Genomic DNA, 21898 nt, shown 5'->3' with positions numbered 1-21898 from the left:
GGAAACAATTGTGATGTCATAATTAATTATAGTATTTAGTATGTTGAATGCTTTCTTATGTTTGTAATATTTTGTCTGAGGAAGGTGGGGAGAATCTCTCTACCGAAAGCGCTTACAAATAAAGGGTTATTTGTCTGGTATCTGCCTAGCTTTTGCTTTAGCACTTCGTTGCTTCCTTTTCTGCCTTTGGTGTAGTTTTCTACTTTCTTACTTATATTAAGGGTCTATAGCAGTGGTTTGCTGAAAGGGTGTCTCTGCAAGCTTTTGCTGATATCTCAGTCACCTTAGCAATGACATCAGCACAAAGGTCAAGAGGCAAGTTGAGATATTTAGCTTTTTTACATAATTAAAGGTTTACTCAGTATAGTAAGTGATTCCCCTCACTGATGTTAATTTTCATTTTGGGACATATTATAGACGATCTGATTTGATCTCCTACTGAGAAATGCAACTAAAAGTTCCATTTTTGTTTGTGGATTCAAAGAAACAGAAGTGCAGTACTGAACTGCTGCTCAACTGTCAACTTAAATGCATTGCTATAAAGGGTATAAGTGGCTAAAACTTTGTGTCACTTTTATATATTCTACATATATATATATATATATATATATATATATATATATATGTGTGTGTGTGTGTGTGTGTATGTGTCTGCATCTAAATAACATATTAACCACCTGAAAACATTCACTGTTTATTCTACAGAGTATATGTTAAGCAGAATAAGTGCAAATTAAATACATCATGTTATTAAAAGGTGCATCCCTTTAAGAATGCTACAAAGTAGCAGTAGCAGTTACCCATAAACAATCTAGCAGTGTTCAAACATTCTAAAACATAGGGCTACATAAAGCTTCGTGTTTTCTGGAGTGGATAGAATGCATTATGGTTCACAACAAGAAATAAAGAAATGATATTAAGAAAATAGGTTTGCTGGCAATGATAGTTAGGTACTTCATTTAAAACAAACGGGCTAAATGACACATCCCAGTTAAATTATTTTAATGTAATTTCTGTATTCAGAAATCCTGTATTCTGAAATTTTGCTCTTCAGAAGGTATTTTTTTCATTTATAAATGTATTCACATATAACTCAGTTGTGGTGGTGAAAGTTTAATAATTTTGACTACAAATTCAATACTGCATTTAGCATACCATTGTAAATGAAAACATTAAAATTCCCATTCATATAATTCTATTACTCTTTGTGAAGATTCAAGCAGTTTTCAGTAAAAATGCATACATTGCTACAAATGGCAATGAAGTGTCAAGCACTTAGTGTGGCAATTAAATGTGTTTAAATCATATGCATATTATGGCTTTCTCTGCTGAGATTTCTCTTGCTATCTTGCTCTCATGAATTTATTGAAATAATTTCTCTGTAGAGGAGGAGAATAAATTATCTGAAATTTAAAAATGTATAAAACAATACTGTGTTCTGTATCAATGTTGTGGTTACATACTGAAGCTTTTGTAATTGATCCATATCTTTCTATTTTTATGTATTTTTATGATGTGAGTTTATTCTTTGACTTCTATAAGTACTATCATATATACATACTCACTTCACTTGATCTACAATTTAAATGCCATTTATCTTTTATTACAAGCTGAATATTCAATGAAAAAATATAATACTCAATATTCATATTAAAAAGGAGAAGTTTATTCAAGTACCTCAATTTACATAAACCTCAATTGGTATTTCTTCAAGAAACACATCTTATAAATGAAGATATAAATAAGTTTAATTTCAATAAATTACACAGTATTAGCAAGTTCTCAATATAAACAGAATCAAAGGGGATTAACTATTTTATTAAAAAACTCTACTCTTTCTCCTAGAATAATATCTATACATCACGATACTTCTGGTATGTTCTGCTTAGTATTTCTTGAAATAAACAGGAAAATTTACACATTAGTTAACTTATACCAGTTCCTGGGAGTTGAGGCTAAAACAGTTAATCATCAATTCAAAGATATAACCCATTTTGCTAAAAGTAGTTTAATAATGGCAAGAGATTTTAATTGTATCATGGATAACAAAGATACTGATTTGATTTGTAAGCAAAATAAATCCCCTACATTAAGAGCTGTTTTGAAATTCATTGACACAGTAATTATTAAGGCTATCACTGAGTTTGCTGATTCAAACTCATTATTTTTCACATTTTACTCACATCAGCATAAGTCCCACTGTTGAATTGACAGGGCTTATATTTCAAATTACTTAAAAACAAAACTAGATGGGGTTAAAGTCATAGCCTGTCCTTTATCAGACCACAATGCATTAGTATTTGAAATATATATTGGCCCAATTCACTCCCTTCCTGTCATTAGAATACCATCATACATAACAAACCTAAAATAGTTTAAAAAATTATAGTTAAATGAAATAGACATTTCTTGAAATAAATACTACTAAGAAAAAAAAAAATATATATATATATATATATATATATATATATATATATATATATATATATATATATATAAACTCTTTAAAATCATATATTTATGGCAAAACACTAGCTTGGTTTATTAATAAGAAAAAATTATGGAACAAAGACATGTTAGATCTACAAATTAAACTTGACAAGCTTAAAGTAGAAATACAAAAAAGGTAATATTAACTTAATACCAGAACTAATATAAACCAACAATAAATATTCTGAAATACCACATCACAAAACTATGATAAATCTTGAGAAAATTAAGTTGAACTCTTACTCCATGAATTCTGTTAACCAAAGACAACTGGTGAATAGAACAAAAAAAAAAATTAAATCTAGACACATAAAAGAAATTTACAACCCACACACAAAGAAGAAAGTAAGTGTTCTAAATAACATTTTAGAAGCCTTTAGACTGCATTATAATACACTGAATTCTTCAAACCCTACATCTTTATCAATAAATGAGATTAAATCATTTCTTAACAAAAACATTTTCAGTAGGTTAACTCAGAGTCAAATTGTAGAATATGCCTGTTGACATAATTTTAGATTCTTGAGGCATTTAGAGGCAAAGCGAAAAACTCAGAGTCAAATAGATATTATTAATAAACCAACCACTATGACTGAGTTAAAGTCACAAATCAGTAAACCTAGAATGAATAAAGCCCCTGGTCTAGATAATACCCTACCTAAAATGTACAAACTCTTGACAGGACAACCATTACTTTTACTCTTAAAAGTATACACTATAGCCAAAGAAGACATTAGTATACGCCCTTCTTGGAAATACTCACTAATATCCCCAATAATAAAGTCTGGTAAAGATGAAAAATACTGTTCTTCATATAGGCCTATATCCTTATTAAATATAGACTATAAAATATTTATGGCAATTTATGCCAACATAATCAAACATTTTCTCCCCTTACTAGTGCAAGAAGATAAAACAGGTTTTATAAAAGGGAGAAACACTTATAATAACATTAAAAGAATCTTAACATTAACTGACCATATTAAATACCAATGCACAGACCTGATGGTAGTTTTCTTAGATATTAACAATGCCTTTGATTCCATAAGTTGGAACTACCTTCTCTTAGTCTTAGAGGAATATAAATTTCCTAAAGCTTTTAATAAATTAATTAAATCCATATATGAAAATTCTCTAGCGTATGTTAAGTTAGGTCCTCACAGGTCTGGTCCCATTACAGTTACGAAAGGAACTAAACAAGGTTGTCCCCTGTTACCTTTGCTATTGATAGAACTTTTTGCAAATAATATTAGATCAGATGATAATATGCAAGGTATACACTTCACCAAAGCTTTAAATTTTGAAATTCCAGTTGTTTGCAGATGACATACTCTTGACCGTGTCTAATACAAGCCATTCCTTGCAAGCACTATTTAACTCCATGATTACTTTTCAGAACATTTCTGGTCTACAGTTTAATGAAGATAAAACAAAAATATTGCCTTTAAATTAAAAAAATAATAATATCATAAGCAAAAAGTTTTCTAAATATGTTGTAAAGGATGGCAGACTCCATCTAGGAGTTTATTTAGCAGAAGACTTAAATGATTGATGCTTATTTAATTATAATACTATTTTAAATAAAATTGAATTAATGATGTCTAACTGGAACAGACATTTATTTACAATGAAAGATAGATTTTTTTCTGATTAAATCAATTATATTACCCAAAATATTATATCTCATGCAAGTGTTTTCCATTCCCCATCCTAAACATATTCTTCAAAAATATAATACATTGATATTAACCTTTCTATGGCTTCCAAATAAACCTCAAAATGCTCTAAACAATCACTTGATGAACTGGGAGGATAGAGGAATCACCCTTCCAGATATAGAGACATACTCTCTCTCTGCCATATAACTCTGTGGCTAAATCCATCTTACTCCCCTATATGGAAACAGCTGCATAAACATATATGCTTATAATCCATACAGAATCAAAATCATGATTGTTTATCTATTTTACTAAATGTCTTTTATTGGATCCTTAAAATCTATATCTTAGAAAATAAAAATATTAGAATTCTATCACGATATATAAATCTCACATTATCTATATTTACAAAGTTTGTGAATAAGAATTCTACTATTAATTATTTGCTTTTCTTAATTTTTCCGTTTGCTATTACCCCTAATAACTTTGAAACATTTTCAAATCTACAAGATGAATACTCTAAAATAAGGAAATCTATTATTTTGGCATCAATTAACAGAACTTGGTAAGGTCCTCTGTATTAATCAACTTATAAACAAATACAATATAAACAAAGACATGTGGCTGACTCTACACTTCCTGAGGCAATTTTTCATAAATAAAATAGAAGTAATGCAAATCTCAGTCAGACATGACATGCCTAAACTTATTGAATATATTATATTTACCTCAAATCAACATTTTCAAGGAAATGGTTATTTGTTCAACATTTATAAAAGTATTAAGAAAACAAAAATATATCACAAAGAATCTTATTGGAACTATTTTACATCAGTAAATGGATATCTTCCAACAGACGATTACAACAAATCTATTCTTTAATCTTCAAAACACACTACACTATCACTACATTGGGAATTGTTTACTTGGAGAGTTTTACACAGAAGTTTTTTTTTTTTACACCTCATAAACTAGCATTGATGTTTGCTAATGAATATATATGTTGGAGATGTGGGATAAAATTGAAAGATGACTGGCAACATGTTTTTTCTGATTGTAAAAACCTTAAAGTATACTAAGTAATACTATATTTAATGACAATTTCCAATTAACTAAATCAATCCTCAATTCTTTGGACTTTACTAGTAATAGCTCGAAAAATTATTACCATCAATTCATTCATCAAATTCAAGATTCTTACTCTGACTGTTGCTTGAATGGATATCATTACTTTAAAGAATAGTTTTAATAGAACCACCTCATACTACAATATCTGGTTGACAGTAATGTAAATATTGCAGAAAATTGATAATAATATTTGTTAATATGGTTTGTTTACAATTCAAAGATAAAATCATTATTCACTCTGACTAGACACCTATGTAAATAATTTTATTTTATTTGATGTGTTATTAATCTTTACTGTTTTATATTTTATTCCCTTCATTTTCCTTTTTAGTATACATGATGCATGATATTTTGTATACTGTATTCTTCACTACTTGTTTCAAAATTGTTGTTTCATTGGAAAACTAATAAAAAATATTTAAAGGGAAGATAAACACCTTAGCCACTATGCCAACCTCCCACACAATATAGACATAATAGAATTTGGTTATTATCGAGCATGAAAACCAGAAGAAGTGAAGAAAATGGACAGAGTAATATTTTATGTTTCATGGACTATATGGAATGAGAGACTAAATGAAGTCAAATACAATGGAAAATGGACTTTGACAAAGATTCTGGAGAAAATAATGCTTTGGTTGTGGATAAAAGAGCGGAGAGGAATGCTTAGATTGAAGTTTATAAACTATGGATATTTGTAAATAGATGTAACTAATTTAAATATGTAAATAATATGTAATGTATGTATATATATATATATATATATATATATATATATATATATATATATATATATATATATATATATATATATCAATAAAAAACCCTACTCTTTGGTGCACAGTGACACATTTCAATGCTACACTTCCTGTCTTCCAGTTCAGGTGCGTAGGCAGGTTGGAGAAGCAGGAAGCTGAAAATCAAACATGGAGGATGAAATAGGAGTTTCAGAGGTGTTGGAATTGAGCATAGCTGTTAATCAAACAGCAAAGAACTCAAATGTTACTTAACATGAATCAAGTGTAAAGCAGAGTATGGAGAATAGAGAAAGGATGAAGGAAAAAGCAGGAGAGCCTGTTCAAAGGCAAAAATATCACTTGAAGTAAGCATTGTAGATTCAGAGGAATTATTTCAGCAAAATCTGTTCACAACAGAAACAGCCCTCCAGTCTGGGGGGGGGTGTTGCAGGATGTATATTTAAAATAACTAATTGAGCAGAGTGAACCTGAAAGTGAGAAGACAGTATCATGGGATGAAATAATGGGCAGAATACAAGAGAAGGAAGTACAAGAAATATGGACAGAAAAAAATAAATCATCTCCACAAACTGTAAGAGGAGGTGAAAGAAAAGATATAAAGAAAATGGAAGTTTGAAGAAAACATTGCATAAGGATAACTAGTAATATAGAAAAAGAACCTAACAGGCATGAAATATGGGACAGCATCATTTCACCATTGGGTATTGAACCCAGAGAGGTAAGAGTTTGTATATGTATTAATAATCACTATTTGTGACATTTTTTTTTTGAAGAAACACAGCATATGGAAAAATTCTCAGAGCAATATGAAAAAAGGAATGAAAATCTTTGGAACTTATATGTGGTACAAGCATTTAATAAAGAAGCAAAAAAAGAGAATGTATATACAGTGTCATACAGAAGTTGAAAGAGACACTTTAAGAGACTATTTAAAGACTGTGTGTAGAGAAGCAATGGACATTACAAATATTTATGATAACAGAGGTTTAAGGACTGATGGAGGGGAATGTGGAGTTTTATTGCAAATCCAAAATGAAAAAAAATAATTCATGTGCCTAGTATAATTAATGTAGAGGGAAACAGGGGTGTGTTGAAATACTGGGGAGAACCAAAGACATGTTGTTTTCTTCTGTGACAAAAATGATAATTTAATTAACAACTGTGATAAAAGGAAATGTTTTATTTATGGTAAAGTTGGTGATGACACCAAAACATGTGAACTAAAATGTATTAAATGTGAAAAGATAAGACATTCATGGATGGAATCTGAGGCAAAAGAAAACAATGTACAAGAAAGGAAGGAAATTATTGTAAGTGAGGAAAGCTAGAAGATAACATAGAGGCATTCCAAAAAGAAAATGAGAAAGATATAACAGTGGAAATAAAAGAAAATAAAAGGGAAGAAATAGAAAAAGAAGAAGAGATAAGCAATTCAAGTGAAGAGGGAGAAGAAACATGGGTGTGAATTAAAAGCAAAATAAATTTTATTGGAAAAGAGTAAAAATAAAGAGAATTTAAATTTAAAAATATAGGAATAGGAGAAAATAAGAAAGGGAAAGGATGAAGAATAACAAAATACTCTTTACAGAGTGAAAGATTAGGAATCTTAGAATGGTATAGATTATTGGATATGGATATGATAATACTAAGAGATATAAGAATGTTGACAGAAGAGGAGAGAATACAAGCAAATGAATTATAGGAAGAGAACGTAATGTGGAATATAGGACAGGAAAAATGTTCAGGAATAGCAATTCTATGTAAAGAAAATATTGTAATTTTAGATTTCACATTAGTAATATTATGAAGAGTGTTCATAGTAGACATAAAATGGAAGAATCAAGTATACAGAATTGTGGCATTATATGCACGTTATACAAAAACAGAGGGAAATTATGTTTAGAAAAATTCTTGATTATATTAGTGTTAATATGCAAATTATATTAGCGAGAGATTTTAACTGTGATTTAAGACATAGGAGGAAAGAAGGAGCAGATGTTAAAGTTGTTTCAGAAATAATTAAAAATAGCAAAATGTATTTATGGAACAATAAGCAGTGATAAAAAAAGGGAAAAAAGAAGAGCGATACAGTGATCTGGGCAAGTGATCTTAATGTAGTGCTGGAGCTGAGGTTAGATAGGTTATTTAGGAAGGCAGACTTCAATAGGAAATGTCAAAGTGCACTAAGGAAGTCTATGACAAGGACAGAAGTGTTGGACACATGGAAAATGAAGTGAGGGAATGTAAAGCAACTTACTTTCAACAGACAGGAGGGTATTCAAGCAAGTAGATTGGGTAGGATTTTGGTAGATTACAAAACCTTCTGTAAAGTGAAGGCAGTAGATATATGTGAAAGGAGGGTGACAGACCATGCCTTAGTGGCTATGGTATGTAGGGAGTTACTAGAGAGGTGTAGATAGTAACCAAGTAGGTTCAGAACAAGTAGACTGGCAACAGGAAGTGGCTGATGAGGTGTTCAAAGGATTACATAAGAAGAGGGAGTGGCAGGAATAAGGGAATGGAATTCAAGGTTGGCATCAAAAAAGACTGCAATGTAGGGAATGCCACAGTAATGATTAGTGCTGGCCCCGAACTTAGACCAGCTTCAGACATTTACAAGTCTCTGAGCTGTATTTTCTACTGCAATGTGCTGGTCAACAATGTGGTAGTAAACTACTGCTTGTGTAGGCATTGGCATTCCACCCCCACCATAGTCACTTTTACACAAAACCACATTCAAGCACACACACACACACACACACACACACACACACACACACACACACACACACACACACACACACACACACACACACACACACACACACACACACACACAACACACACACACACACACACACGGACACACACTATAGCCCCCCTACTTGTCATCCTAACTTGTTTTCCCTACCATGGTTCTCTCACCCCTGATCGCCATAAGAGTTTAAGTGCTGTTATGGCACACCTCTAATTGCCTTAGTGGCTAATGTGTCCCCCCAGCCCAACCACCATAATAGTTTATGTGCCATTATGGAATATTTGTAGAATCCCCAGCGGCTATTTTTTTGTCCCTGATCCCTTTATTGATGTATAAACCATTGTAGCACTTAATGCTAAAGTAGCCCCTGGTATTTCCTGTTCCCCCCAACTCCAATGTCCCTACTGATACACATGCCATTATAGCACTTCATGTTAGTGTAGTCCCTGGTGTCTAATGTCCCCCACCACTTCCTAAATACTTGTACTGATGCCAGTGTCATTATGTCACTTACATTAAAAGTATACATGGTGGCTAGTGTTTCACCCAGCCCCCTGATCCTTGTGTTGATGCCACTGCTGTTAACACACTTTACTCATGAGGTTTCCCTGGTGTATTGTGGCTCCACATCCCCTGATCCCTTTAGTGATGTCAGTGTCATTAAGTCACTTGTGTGTAACATATCGCCAATGACTAGTGGTTCCCCCACCCCTGACCCCTGTAATGATGTCAGTGCCATTAGGACACTTGTGTATAATATATCACCAATGCCTAGGGGTTCCTCTGCCCCTGATCCCTGTAGTGATGTTGGGTTCATTAGGGCACTTGTGTATAACATATCACCAATGCCTAGTGACTCCCCCATCCCTGATCCCTGTAGTGATGTTGGTGTCATTAGGGCACTTGTGTATAATATATCACCGATGTCTAGTGGCTCCCCCACCCCTGATCCCTGTAGTGATGTCAGTGTCATTAGGGCACTTGTGGATAATATATCACAGATGTGTAGTGGTTCCATCACCCCCTGATCCCTGTACCATGGTCAGGATAGGTGTTTGAATACAATGGTTACAATGCTGTGAGTTACAAGCATTGTTATTCTGATGTTGGGTTCATTAGGGCACTTGTGTATAACATATCACCAATGTCTAGTTGCTCCCCCACCCCTGATCCTCATATTCTTAGTGATGTCGGTGTCTTTAGGGCACTTGTGTATAATATATCACCAATGTCTAGTGGCTCCCGCACCCCTGTTTCCTGTAGTGATATCAGTTTCTTTAGGGCACTTGTGTATAATATATCACTGATGCCTAGTGGCTCCCCCACCCCTGATCCTTGTAGTGATGTCGGTGTCATTAGAGCATTTGTGTATAATATATCACTGATGCCTAGTGGCTCCCCCACCCCTGATCCCTGTAGTGATGTCAGTGTCATTAGGGCACTTGTGGATAATATATCACAGATGTGTAGTGGTTCCCATCACCCCGTGATCCCTGTACCAGGGTCAGGATAGGTGTTTGAATACACTGGTTGCAATGTTGTGAGTTACAAGCATTGTTATTCTGATGTTTCTCAAAATTAGGTTTATACATTCTAGCAAGGCAAGCCCCATGATGCTGATGTCACAGAGGAGCAGAGAGGCTTAACTTATTCCTCACTACCTTTTGTTGGCTTGCATGATTTAATAGTCCCACTCTTTGCTGAATGATTATGCTGCTTGTTTAATTGAAGCAGCTGCAGTTATTTTAAGTGATGAAGAAACTGGGTGGTGGTCTTTACAGTCATACTTCTGACTTGCATGTCTGCATCACGTGTTTCATGAAGGAATTGTTTGATTTTGTGGTATGGAGCTGAAGGAACTATTACACAGTTCTTCAAAGAAACAGTATTCTCCTTTATCACCTTCTTATTTAGGAAACTACATTTGTAAAGTTTAACTAGTCCTGCTGTTAAACACTGTCCTTTGAACAGCGAAACCAAGTACACTTGGCTTGTATGTGACTTTGTCATGTCTATCTGTGTTTTGTAATATTATATTCTATTGCCACAGAGATGTCAACATGTGGTTATTTTATTATTACCACAGGCTGAATATTCACTACAGCACAAACTGATCAAACATTCAGCATGAGTTACTACAATGGGTTTAACCCCGTTGGGTGAGGAGGCCTATTTCCAGAAAGGACACAGGAAATACAGAAAGGGCAAATCTGTAGACATAATATGATGTAAGTTCTGAAAACAGATATGCTAGTGTACAAAGTTAAGCACAGCTTATTCAGAATTTCTGAAATACACATTGATTAACATTTGTATACACTTCCAAACATAATGCGATATAAGAAAGTAAACACATGCTTCCACTGATGCCCATATATCTACAATAACGGTATAAACCGTAACATAAGCATTCTCCATTGGCTGAGTGACACTGTAGAATCATAATGCAGCTGATTTACATTAAACATCACAGTCTGCCATCTCATCATGTATTGCTTTGCAGCATAAGTGATTATTAACTACATTAGATGTTTCAGATCCAAACTAATGATACACAGTGTTGCCAAGAGAGAAAAAAAATCTCTTTACTGACAAGTTGGGACAGCCAACAACCAGACCACTTTACCGTATCATACAGGCAGAATGTTTTTACAAACAACAAGCCATAGGTAAAGCTAAAATATTCAAGTTTACAGTAAACAGATGTCATTTTAACAGCTGGCACAGTTAGGTAAACAATATTTTGACAAACAGCCAGATGCTGCACTAGATTTCCTAGCCACCCACCTAAGGCCCTGTACTAGCTGGGAGGCCCCATCAATGCTGCCAGTCAGAAATCACATTCACCAATGCAAAACATTCCCTGCAGCTGACACTGGCTGCTATACACCATACCTGCCAATTACGCCACATTTGGTGAGAAGTGCTATAGATTTAGGGTCCCAAAATGCATCGGTTCTATTGCCCTGACTTGATCTTAGCTCTGATTTCTGAACAATGGCTAAGTTATAGAGCCAATGGAAAAAAAATGTATATTGGAGAACTTCATGGTTAAAGCAGAACGACAGGAGACACAGCTGGAGAATGTAGCAATGACTTCACAAAGCCAGGCAAAGTGTACAGTATTGTTCGGTCTGATGCTGAATCAGACATAAAGGATTCAGACTGGATTTTTCTATTACTGCTGTCAGCAAGACCAAGCCAAAGACTGCAGTACAAGGCTTCAGAAAGTCTGTAAGAGATACAGTGAGTGATCAATGTTAATTCAATCAGCTTCTAGAATGGCTTTATTCCAAATGTACACTGTCAAAGGTGAAGCACGAAAGATATCTGATTTCTTTGGGCAATTTACATAATGTATCAATACCTGTATGTCAGCATCTTACCAAAGTACCTGCTTCTTCAGTTCTTGAGCAATATCATAGATTGAGAATGTTTCAAAGATTTAGACATGTGCTACACCTTACATAAAATAATGAAATTGCCCTGTTAGTGTCAGACCTAGACTTTGGATGACCTGAATGAAATATATTTTTTAAGAGTTCCAGACTGCCTGTTTAAGCATACCCAGTGAAGAATTTGAACATGGTGTCTGTATGGTTGTTTGCCAAACAGCACAGAGGAAACTCTTACAAGCCCACCTATTTGGGACCATGGTTGACATTACAGATGAGTAAAGGAGTCCAAGTCAGTCAAATTTAATCCATTGAAAGCATGTAAAGTTTGTTCTGGATGTCTTTCAGCAGATTGGCATAATAAAAAAATAAAAAAATAAACAAAAAATAAAAATAAGGTCAATTAAAAACAGAAAGTGACTGTATAAATAATCTTGATCATCACCATGGATGATAAAGTGAATCTCCTATAGGACCTGAAGGAAAGTGCTTTACTTCCATAATGTGTTTCAAGTCTAGGGAGAGGTATCTGTTAGACTTCAAAATGTCCCATAGACTACAGTCATGACAGGAACATGATCAAAGTGGCTATGGGATATGTACCCTGAGGAGCTTGAAATGTTGACTTCCTTTAGCAGATAAAGTATTATAAAAGTTCAAAAAAATGAGTAGACAGTAGCAGGCTTTAATGTGTTGACATAACGTGCAGAGTGAAGCTAAAAGATATCATGCATTATGTTAGGTATGTAGCATTCAATAAGTAAATATACTGTGCATTACATTAGGTATGTAGCATTTGCTAATTAAAAATACTGTGCATTTCATTAGGTATGTAGCATTTGCTAACTAAAGATATTGTGCATTATGTTAGGTATGTAATTTGGTAAGTAAAGATATCATGCATTATGTTAGGTATGTAGCACTTTGTAAGTAAAGATATCATGCATTATGTTAGGTATGTAGCACTTGGTAAGTAAAGATATTGTGCATTATGTTAGGTATGTAGCGCTTGGTAAGTAAAGATATTGTGCATTATGTTAGGTATGTAGCACTTTATAAGTAAAGATATTGTGCATTATGTTAGGTATGTAGCATTTGGTAAGTGCTGCTTCAGTAAAACACGACAGTGTTTTTTTTCATGTATACAATGATAAAGTGATGAATAGGGAAGGGGGATATTGCTTACTAAAAACTGGAACTTAGTCAGGGGTAGTCCCTTGACTAATTTTTTTATTTAATAGCTTTGGACTTTGTCAACTGCAGCGATTGAGTGACTTTGTACCTTTGCTTTACTGTGGTCAGTCAGAGGGGGTCTGTACAATATGTCACATGCTACATATATGAGCTAAGTTTCTGATTGTATTGAGTTTAAGGCTTCTTGAGATACAGCCAAGGCTTTTACTTAGGCATATGTAGTGGCTGGTGTGCATAGGTCTGTGTGTGTGTGTGTGTGGGGGGGGGGGTGTCTGGGAGTCTGGGTGTGCATAAATATATGAATGTGTGTGTGGACATGTGATCGTGTGTGTATGTGTGCATGTGTGCACATGTAAGCATGCATGTATGAATGTGTGTGTGTGTGTGTGTGTGTGTGTGTGTGTGTGTGTGTGTGTGTGTGTGTGTGTGTGTGGCAGGGTGCATTTGCTAAGACAGAACACAATCAGCTAAGGAGAGTCCTGGCATGGTCAGTTCTGAATGACTAATGCTTGATTCTGAAACTGTCAATGAGCTGATAATGAAGTCTTTCTCATTGCAAATATACCTGTCTCTGAATAACATTATGTCGCCATCTTGCAAACTGACCAGCCTGAAGAAAATGTCTTCGAATCCTAGAGCTTATGTCTTACAAATTACAAACCTCCATATCCTACCCCCTCCAAAAACAAAAATCATTACCAAAGCAGCACTCCAGACTCAGGATCTTTATCCAGAGTCTCTTCAAGTTCAATAACAATTTAGCCACATAACACCTTAATACATTTATTTAGATGTCCCTATCATTTCAGCAGACATAATTTACTTAATTTATTTAGAGACAAGCTACTTGGCTAAATTCACTATTGTGTTATCTGTGGAAAACTGTGGTGGTGGTGCTGCGGTAGTGTTGTCGCCTCACAGTAAGACGTTATCCTGTTCAATTCTCAGCTAGAGGGTCTTCTGTGTGGAGAGAGGCATGAATGGGTGTACCTTCATTGAAGGTTGTGCATCAGGGCTGGCAACTCGGCACGTAAAAATCTACTGCCAATCATTAGCGGACCGAAGTTCTGCTGTGGCGACCCCTAACCGGGAAAAGCCGAAAGACACAACAACGTTATCTGTGGAAAATGCAAACCACTGATACAATCAGTGCTGTTTAAGCATTCTATTATCCAGGTCACAACTTAACACAGCCATTTTTTATAAACAGCATTATCTGAGAAGCAAAGATTAAGAGATAAGTTGTCTGTACAGTGTGGTTAACCTTGCCAACATACAGTTTTGCGGTCAGTCAGTTGTTGTCATACAAAAGGCCTATCTACACTGTTTAAACTCCTCATCATCCACATTAACACCAATAGTTAACCAAATGGCATACAGAGACAATAAGGAAGCCTCTTGTCAAACTACTGGAACGGATACCATTTCAACAGTGTACATTCACAGTAGATTAACTTAAATAAATAAAACTGTGCCGTAGGTATAATGTAAAAAAATGACTACTAAATGAGTTTACACATAAATGTTTTATGAAATAGTCAACTTCTGTGTTTTGCATAAAACCCATGTCAGGAGCCATTACATAGGATTTAACTCAGTGAGCTAATTCTGACAGATGTCAGTCGTTAAACAGCAAAGTTGTGTATGTAACTGTTATCAGCACAATTGTAAAACCTAAATAATTATTTGAACACACAAGAAAGGAAAAAATCTGGTATTCTAATATTTAAAATTCTGAAAATATTGTTCCAAGTACATATTTCCAAATGTCTGGTATTTTTAATCTGCACATTTTAAGCACTTCCATTTATTTTCTTAAAAAAATCTTTTTCTGAGAAATTTCAGTTGTGATCAAAAGTGTTTCTGTATTATTAAACATATATTTTCTTTGCAAAACAGATGAGCTATTAAAAAGGAATTACGCCATAGCAAATTTAGCATGCAGGATAAAATATGTAACATCTTTCTGTTATTATGCTAAAAGCTAGAAACTATGTATTATGCATCCCTATTACTTTATCACTGAGAATTTACCTTAAGGAGAAACAGAAGAGAAAAAAAGAGATGTCCTGGGCTAGGGAAGATTGAGCAGTGATTTTAGAAAGAGGGTCAAGGAATAAACAAGACTGGCAATGGAAATCTGACTGGTTACTAAGGGTAGAGCAGTTACATGTATTTTATGAACAGCAGGATGTCACCTTCAAGCAAATGAATCGCTGCCAACACCACCTTTGGAGGGCCTGGAACTATTTAGGATATGAGATAATAAGAATCTGAAGAGCCCCAACAATCAAAGCCGATAAGAAGCAAGTTCAAAAGGATTTCAGGAAGCAGGTATCCACTCACACAAAGAAAAGAATCCAGAAGGAATACTGCACTTTACATTTGTCCATAGCAACATTACTGAACCATGCATAAGATGGTAGACAAAGCAGAGGTGAGAAAACCAGTTGTAGGAATTAAGTGTAGGTTTTGGTAGGGGCAGTTTTATCTAATTCTGTTACCTCTACAACAAGACAGATAAAAATGACTACCTGATCTGTGTTTATCAGCTGCTTTTTACACTCTTGTTCTTAGTATGGTATCTGAGTTACACAAGTTGCAACTGTTGCCATTTAATTATGTGTGATTTGATTGCAAACCAGCTAAGGTCATTTTTTTAAAATGGTAAGGCCAACCTCCTTGGAGAGACCTTGACTAATTTCACTGGAGACCCAAGTAAGTCTGAATATTTTGTTACAACAGTAACTAATGTGTGTGTGTGTGTGTGTGTGTGTGTGTGTGTGTGTGTGTGTGTGTGTGTGTGTGTGTGTGTGTGTGTGTGTGTGTGTAGGATCAGGCTAAAGGTAAAAAAAAAAAAACACTGGCAGTTGGTGAAGCAGGTTAGAGTGTGAACTGTGGTTACTGTGGTGCAGGGATTGATTCCTACAGCCCTCATGTGTTGACTTAGTGATCTTGAGAGTCACTTAACCAAACATTGTTCCTGGGCCACCCTTAAAAAGGGATTGTGGGCTAAGAAATGGCTGTTGTTTTTATTATTGTTACCTGTCACTACATATATGTACTTGACTGTAGATCAGCAGTACAATAATATGCACTAAGCCATATTTTAAATGTGTGTGTGTCTGTGTGGAGGAAGAGACGCCATTATGTTTCTTTTTCTGTATACTGCAGCAGCATACACTTTATTTTTACTTAAATTAGAATGAAAAGGCTCAAAATGTTTTGTTGATATCTAGGGGAAGCTCAAGGACTTTTCTGTCATTTTATGACAAGAGATCAAGAACGTATGAGCTAAGGTTTAAGCTAATGAATAGGAATGGACTTGTGCACTGAATCAGTGATAGACTATAATGTTTGTCTATAGAAGTTTAAGTTCCCTTTTATTTTTGCAAGTAAGAAAAATAAAATGTACAAAATGTGACTGCAGATGAAATTTAAGACGAATTGGAGCTTGAATGCAAATTTAAACAAAAAACAAAATAAGTGCATCAGTGTATTTCAGGCAGAAATATTCCAGACAGAACAAGCTCCTTTTCAGGATTGATTGCACTTTACAATAACTGGTCTGAGTTAAAGTAATCCCATTATTAAGTCCAGGCAGATGTTTAAGGGGGTTCAAGCAGCCCTCTGCCAGAAGTAATCCAGACTAATACAAAAAGTATAATGAACTTGAAGCACTTATTTAAGCAGTGTTCAGAAGGTAGAAAACAAACACAGAGTCTTGTACAAAATCTGTTTGATCAAGACATTATAAATTGCCAATTATATTCTGTGCATGTGAAGTAAATGAAGTTTGTATCTTTTGGCATATGTGACTGAGGAAGAGGTCTCACAGGCTGAATTTATAACCTACTAATCGTGGTCTGGAACTGTTTACCATATCTTGTAAATGCATAAAGTGTAAACTGAAGTGAGTATTAACAGTATTTTAACATTGTGTTCAAAACATAATTCGGGCCTTGTGAGCCATGACTGGTCATTAAACTTAAGCAGTACTATGTCTCTAAACTGCAAGAAAAGAAAATCATTAGGCCTAAGGCCCCATATCACTGTGTTAAACCATATTCCCAGAAAGTAAGATTTTCTACTCTATATTTATTAGTATAATCTAGACTATGCAAATGGAGTTCATATCATTTGAACATCAAATTCTAAATAATTTGTCACTGCCGACTCCCAGCAGTGGAATTTTGGACTGTGGATGAAAGCTTCTTTCCAGGGTGTCTGAATCTGGGTGATTAAACAGAACTGCCCATTGTGCAAACTGATATGAGTAATTTCTATATGACATTCTTCTATCTAAGTTTACTGCAATACATATGATGACCCATTAAGCATTCTGCTATATCTGCCATGGTGTTATTACATTTTGATGATTTTTGTTACCCACACATTCAGATCTGCTGGTAGTATATACACTGGTTACAGGTATCAGTTTTATAACTACTGAATGAGAAAATGCGTATTTTCAAAGGAGGTCACTGCAGGGGAAACAAAGTTTCTTTTTTTTCCTGACCTGCAGTGACCCTGGAGTTAATCCTGTGCTTCTTCAATTAACAAATGGCATATCTGCTTCTTTTCATGTCATTGGCAGCATTATGTTTCTGTTAAAACAGGTTACTGCAATATTTTTTTTTATTCAGTTTCCTTTACAGGATTATAATGTGCCCCAATCTTCTTTCGGCTTTTCCTGGTTAGGGGTCGCCACAGCAGACCACCTGTCCACTCATGATTGGCAGTGGAGTTTTACAGTGTTGAGTTGCCAGCCCAGCACCCAACCTTCCACAGAAGGCACACACATGCATGCACTCAAGCCTAGGGCCAATTTGGAGTGTCCAATCCACCTACAACATGTCTTTGGGATGTGAGAGGAAACTGGAGCACCTGGAGGAAACCCATGCGACCACAGGGAGGACATGCAGACTCCAAACAGAAGGCACCCCTACTGAGAATCAAACCTGAAAACCTCTTGCTGTGATGTGGCAACCCTAACCGCTGCACCACCGTGGCCGCCCAGTAATGTGCCCCAATAATATTTTCAAAAAACAAATACATTAAAAGTCAATACCTGAGTCTGTTTTCCTTTACATTCAACAGCATACTACACATTCTGACAACTACTTCCATTGTCACAAACATAATTAGCAATGTTATGAACTAAACTTTATTAGTAGCATCAATAAAAAATCAGACATGTTATTTTAACATTACCTGAAACTTGTTCAGGTCTGCCTGAAATGCTTATTAGTCCTGTCCAAGAATAATAAAGTAAAAGAAAACTAAATATTGCAGAAACAGAACATGCTCAACTGAAACTAGTATTTTTAGTATTTTGAAATAGTTTAGAAATATTCAGCACACAGCTGGTGTTTAAAAGAATGCACACCTGCCTTTCTGTAATAACACAACCATTAAGAAGTTGACATATAATACAAAGCACATATTTTCAGACTTTCCATTTGTCAAAGCTACTAGAATTGCTTTGAAAGCTGTTGTTGCTACTATACTATGACCATCCAAACATGGCAGTGCAATTCTAGAGACTTTGAGCAAATAATGACTCTGCTAATGTTCCAAAGCTGTTGAACTTCAGGGCTAACTTAACTTTTTTCCTTAGCACAGGCACAGTATGGTTTTCTTTGGTGGTGGTTCTTGTACCCATTCACTCATTCTGAGCTTTTGTGGGAGGGGAGCAGGAATAGATGGCATTACTAGGATGGAAAACCGTATGTTCTATAAGCTGAAAAATCATTTAAATCATGGGCTATTCAATAACAAGGGATTTGAACTCAGTAGAAAGGTAGCATTTGATTTGCTTACTAAGTTGTTTGACTTCCATTGTACCTAATGGTTAGGGTTTCTGTGCAGGTGAAATGTCATGCAAATATATTCTGTAGAAGGAAGTTAGGAAACAAAAACTGCTGCAGGCAAAAATGTCATGTTTAGGAACCCTCAAAGTAGCTGACAACTTACAGAAGTCTCTAGGTTCATTATTCAGAAAAATTTTCTGCTACAGCAAAAGTTAGGCAGAAAGACGAAGACAATGAGCTAGCATTTTATATATACATACGTATATATATATATATATATATATATATATATATATATATATATATATATATACACACACACACACATATATATATATATATATATATATATATATATATATATATATATATATATATATATATATATATATACACACACACACACACACACACACATATATATATATATATATATATATATATATATATACACACACATATATATACACACACACATATATATATATATATATATATATATATATATATACACACACACACACACACATATATATATATATATATATATATATATATATATATACACACACACACACACATATATATATATATATATATATATATACACACACACACACACACACACACACACACACACACACACACACACACACACACACACACACACACACATATATATATATATATATATATATATTTGTACAGCATGTTTTTAAACTCATCAGAATATGAAATACTACAGGCATGTAACAAATTTCAACTCTGAATCTATAGACAGACATACAGAACTGTTTTTATTGACACAATATGGCAAGGATCTCAGGTACAGAATTTTACAACAAAGAAAGCATGCTGATGGGCAACTTAAGATCATCTTAGAAAAAAAAAACAGACTGATCAAGTGGAAACAAAATTGCTTCCTAATGGGGAGATAAAGATACAGATGAATTAAGGGAAAATATTTTACATAATTAGACTCAGTTTGCTTTACTCTCATACTAAAATACACACATCATACACACACTCTCAGAAATAAAAGTGCATGTCAACTGTTCCTGTTGAAAAACAGGCAACAGATAAATACATGTATAAATGTGTTCTTTCAGATTCTGAGGGAAACACACTACAAAATGCTACTATTTCGGATTGTACATATGTTAAGTGACCAATGAATCATGAATGCCTTCAATAATGTGTAGTAAACTGCAGGTTAAAAGTATTTTTTGAGTGCCACCATTAAAGGTGCACATCTTACTCTGACACACTCAAACAGTATGTAAAATAAAGGACACTGCATAGTAAAATAAGGCAATGTTGCATTAAAAAAAATCAAATTTCCTCTGCTTTGTAAGTATGAAACTATGATAAATTTCAGGTATGGTAATTGCAAGACAGAAGTAGCAGTGAATGGGAAGCGACCTTTACTATTAATAAAACTAAAGGTTTTGAAGTGACATTCTGTGATTTTTATACATGTAAAAAAATGGCATCAGCTGCAAATGAAAGTCTTACTTGTTTGGTGTCGTAGTCATTGTACTCATAACCTTGTAGTAACTGTAAGAACACCAGCAGAAAAACAGGGCAGCAGTTAGACATTTTGAAGATAATTGATAATTATGTACTTGTTCCTCTCAGGCTGAATGTGTCAGAAGGACAGCACATTTCCTCATTGCAAATGAAACAACTATATCCATTTCAAAAAAGTAGCTTATGTTCCAGTTCCAACTTCAGCAGGATCATGTTAGTAAATAAAACTTTTCAAGCAAATAACCCAGTCTAATTGCTTTGTACATATTCTGTGTGCAGTCTGTTCCTCCAAATATATCCAATAACGATATTTTGCTTTTAGGTATTCCCATAAATCACCAAGTGTAGTTGGAGATTTCAAATCCTGCCTTCATTAAGTTTTAGCCATCAATAACAGACAAACAGTAAGCATTAGTCACAAAACTTGGATTTTTGTTCTAGAAAGCCCAGAGACGTGTACTTATTGTTGCCTAACTCCTTAACATTGCAAGTCCTGTTGAGAACACTTAAATAGCAGCCAATACTTAATGTTGCAGAAGTTTGTAATTCAGTGGATTATTAAGCTTCTCCTTCTTTTTCTACCCAAATACTCTGTGGTAGCTTGCAGAAACACGTGTATCCTTAAATCAGCTCCAGATCCTGGCAAGTAGCATCGTCAAAACCTGGCTCTAATCCCACTTAGGCCTGCTACAGTCCCCATCAACCAACTGCAAACTGTCTGAGTTGTCTGCTGTTCTTGTGAATCAGGACAGTACCTGTAATGTGAAACTCTGGCACATGCTGACACAGAATGCATCTTCGCTGTAGTTATAATTTCTAGGTGTTCAAAGGCATGATCTCACACTGAATTATTTTCTCCGCATTGCACAGTTTCATGTGCTACATTGCTATATAGAAGAAAAAATAAGTTCACATGTAATATCAATTTACTTTGTTGGGCTGGGGGAGGTGTTCTCCTGATTCTGTTTCTCTAAACTGAAGGTAGGCTGGTGGGGGTTGGGGATGACAAATGCCTTTCTTATTTACAATGTGTCACAAAATGACTGCTGTCAAGGGACTGAATTTCCAGAAAAAGAAACAGACTGAACATAGAGCCATTGCTTCAACAATTAGAGCACACAAATGAATCTAATATACTGGTATGCTAACAAAATAAACTTTCTTTGGACTATTA

General features: G+C 34.6%; 1 protein-coding gene across 1 annotated transcript in view; it reads right to left on the bottom strand.

Annotated features, from left to right (window-relative positions):
* Window positions 1-21601, bottom strand: part of VEGFD (vascular endothelial growth factor D) — a 769460-nt gene extending 747859 nt beyond the window's left edge. Inside the window, exon 1 of the mRNA XM_044073078.1 lies at window positions 20710-21601. Within this exon, the coding sequence (XP_043929013.1) occupies window positions 20710-20793 (84 nt within the window). The 5' untranslated portion in view covers window positions 20794-21601. The remainder of the gene's footprint in view (window positions 1-20709) is intronic.
* Between the last annotated feature and the right edge of the window lie 297 nt (window positions 21602-21898).

Source organism: Protopterus annectens, chromosome 5.part1, assembly GCF_019279795.1.
Source record: "Protopterus annectens isolate FY-2018-M chromosome 5.part1, PAN1.0, whole genome shotgun sequence".
NCBI lineage: Eukaryota > Metazoa > Chordata > Ceratodontiformes > Protopteridae > Protopterus > Protopterus annectens.
The sequence above is the reverse complement of the archived record's forward strand: the minus strand, read 5'-3'. Positions and strand labels throughout refer to the sequence as shown.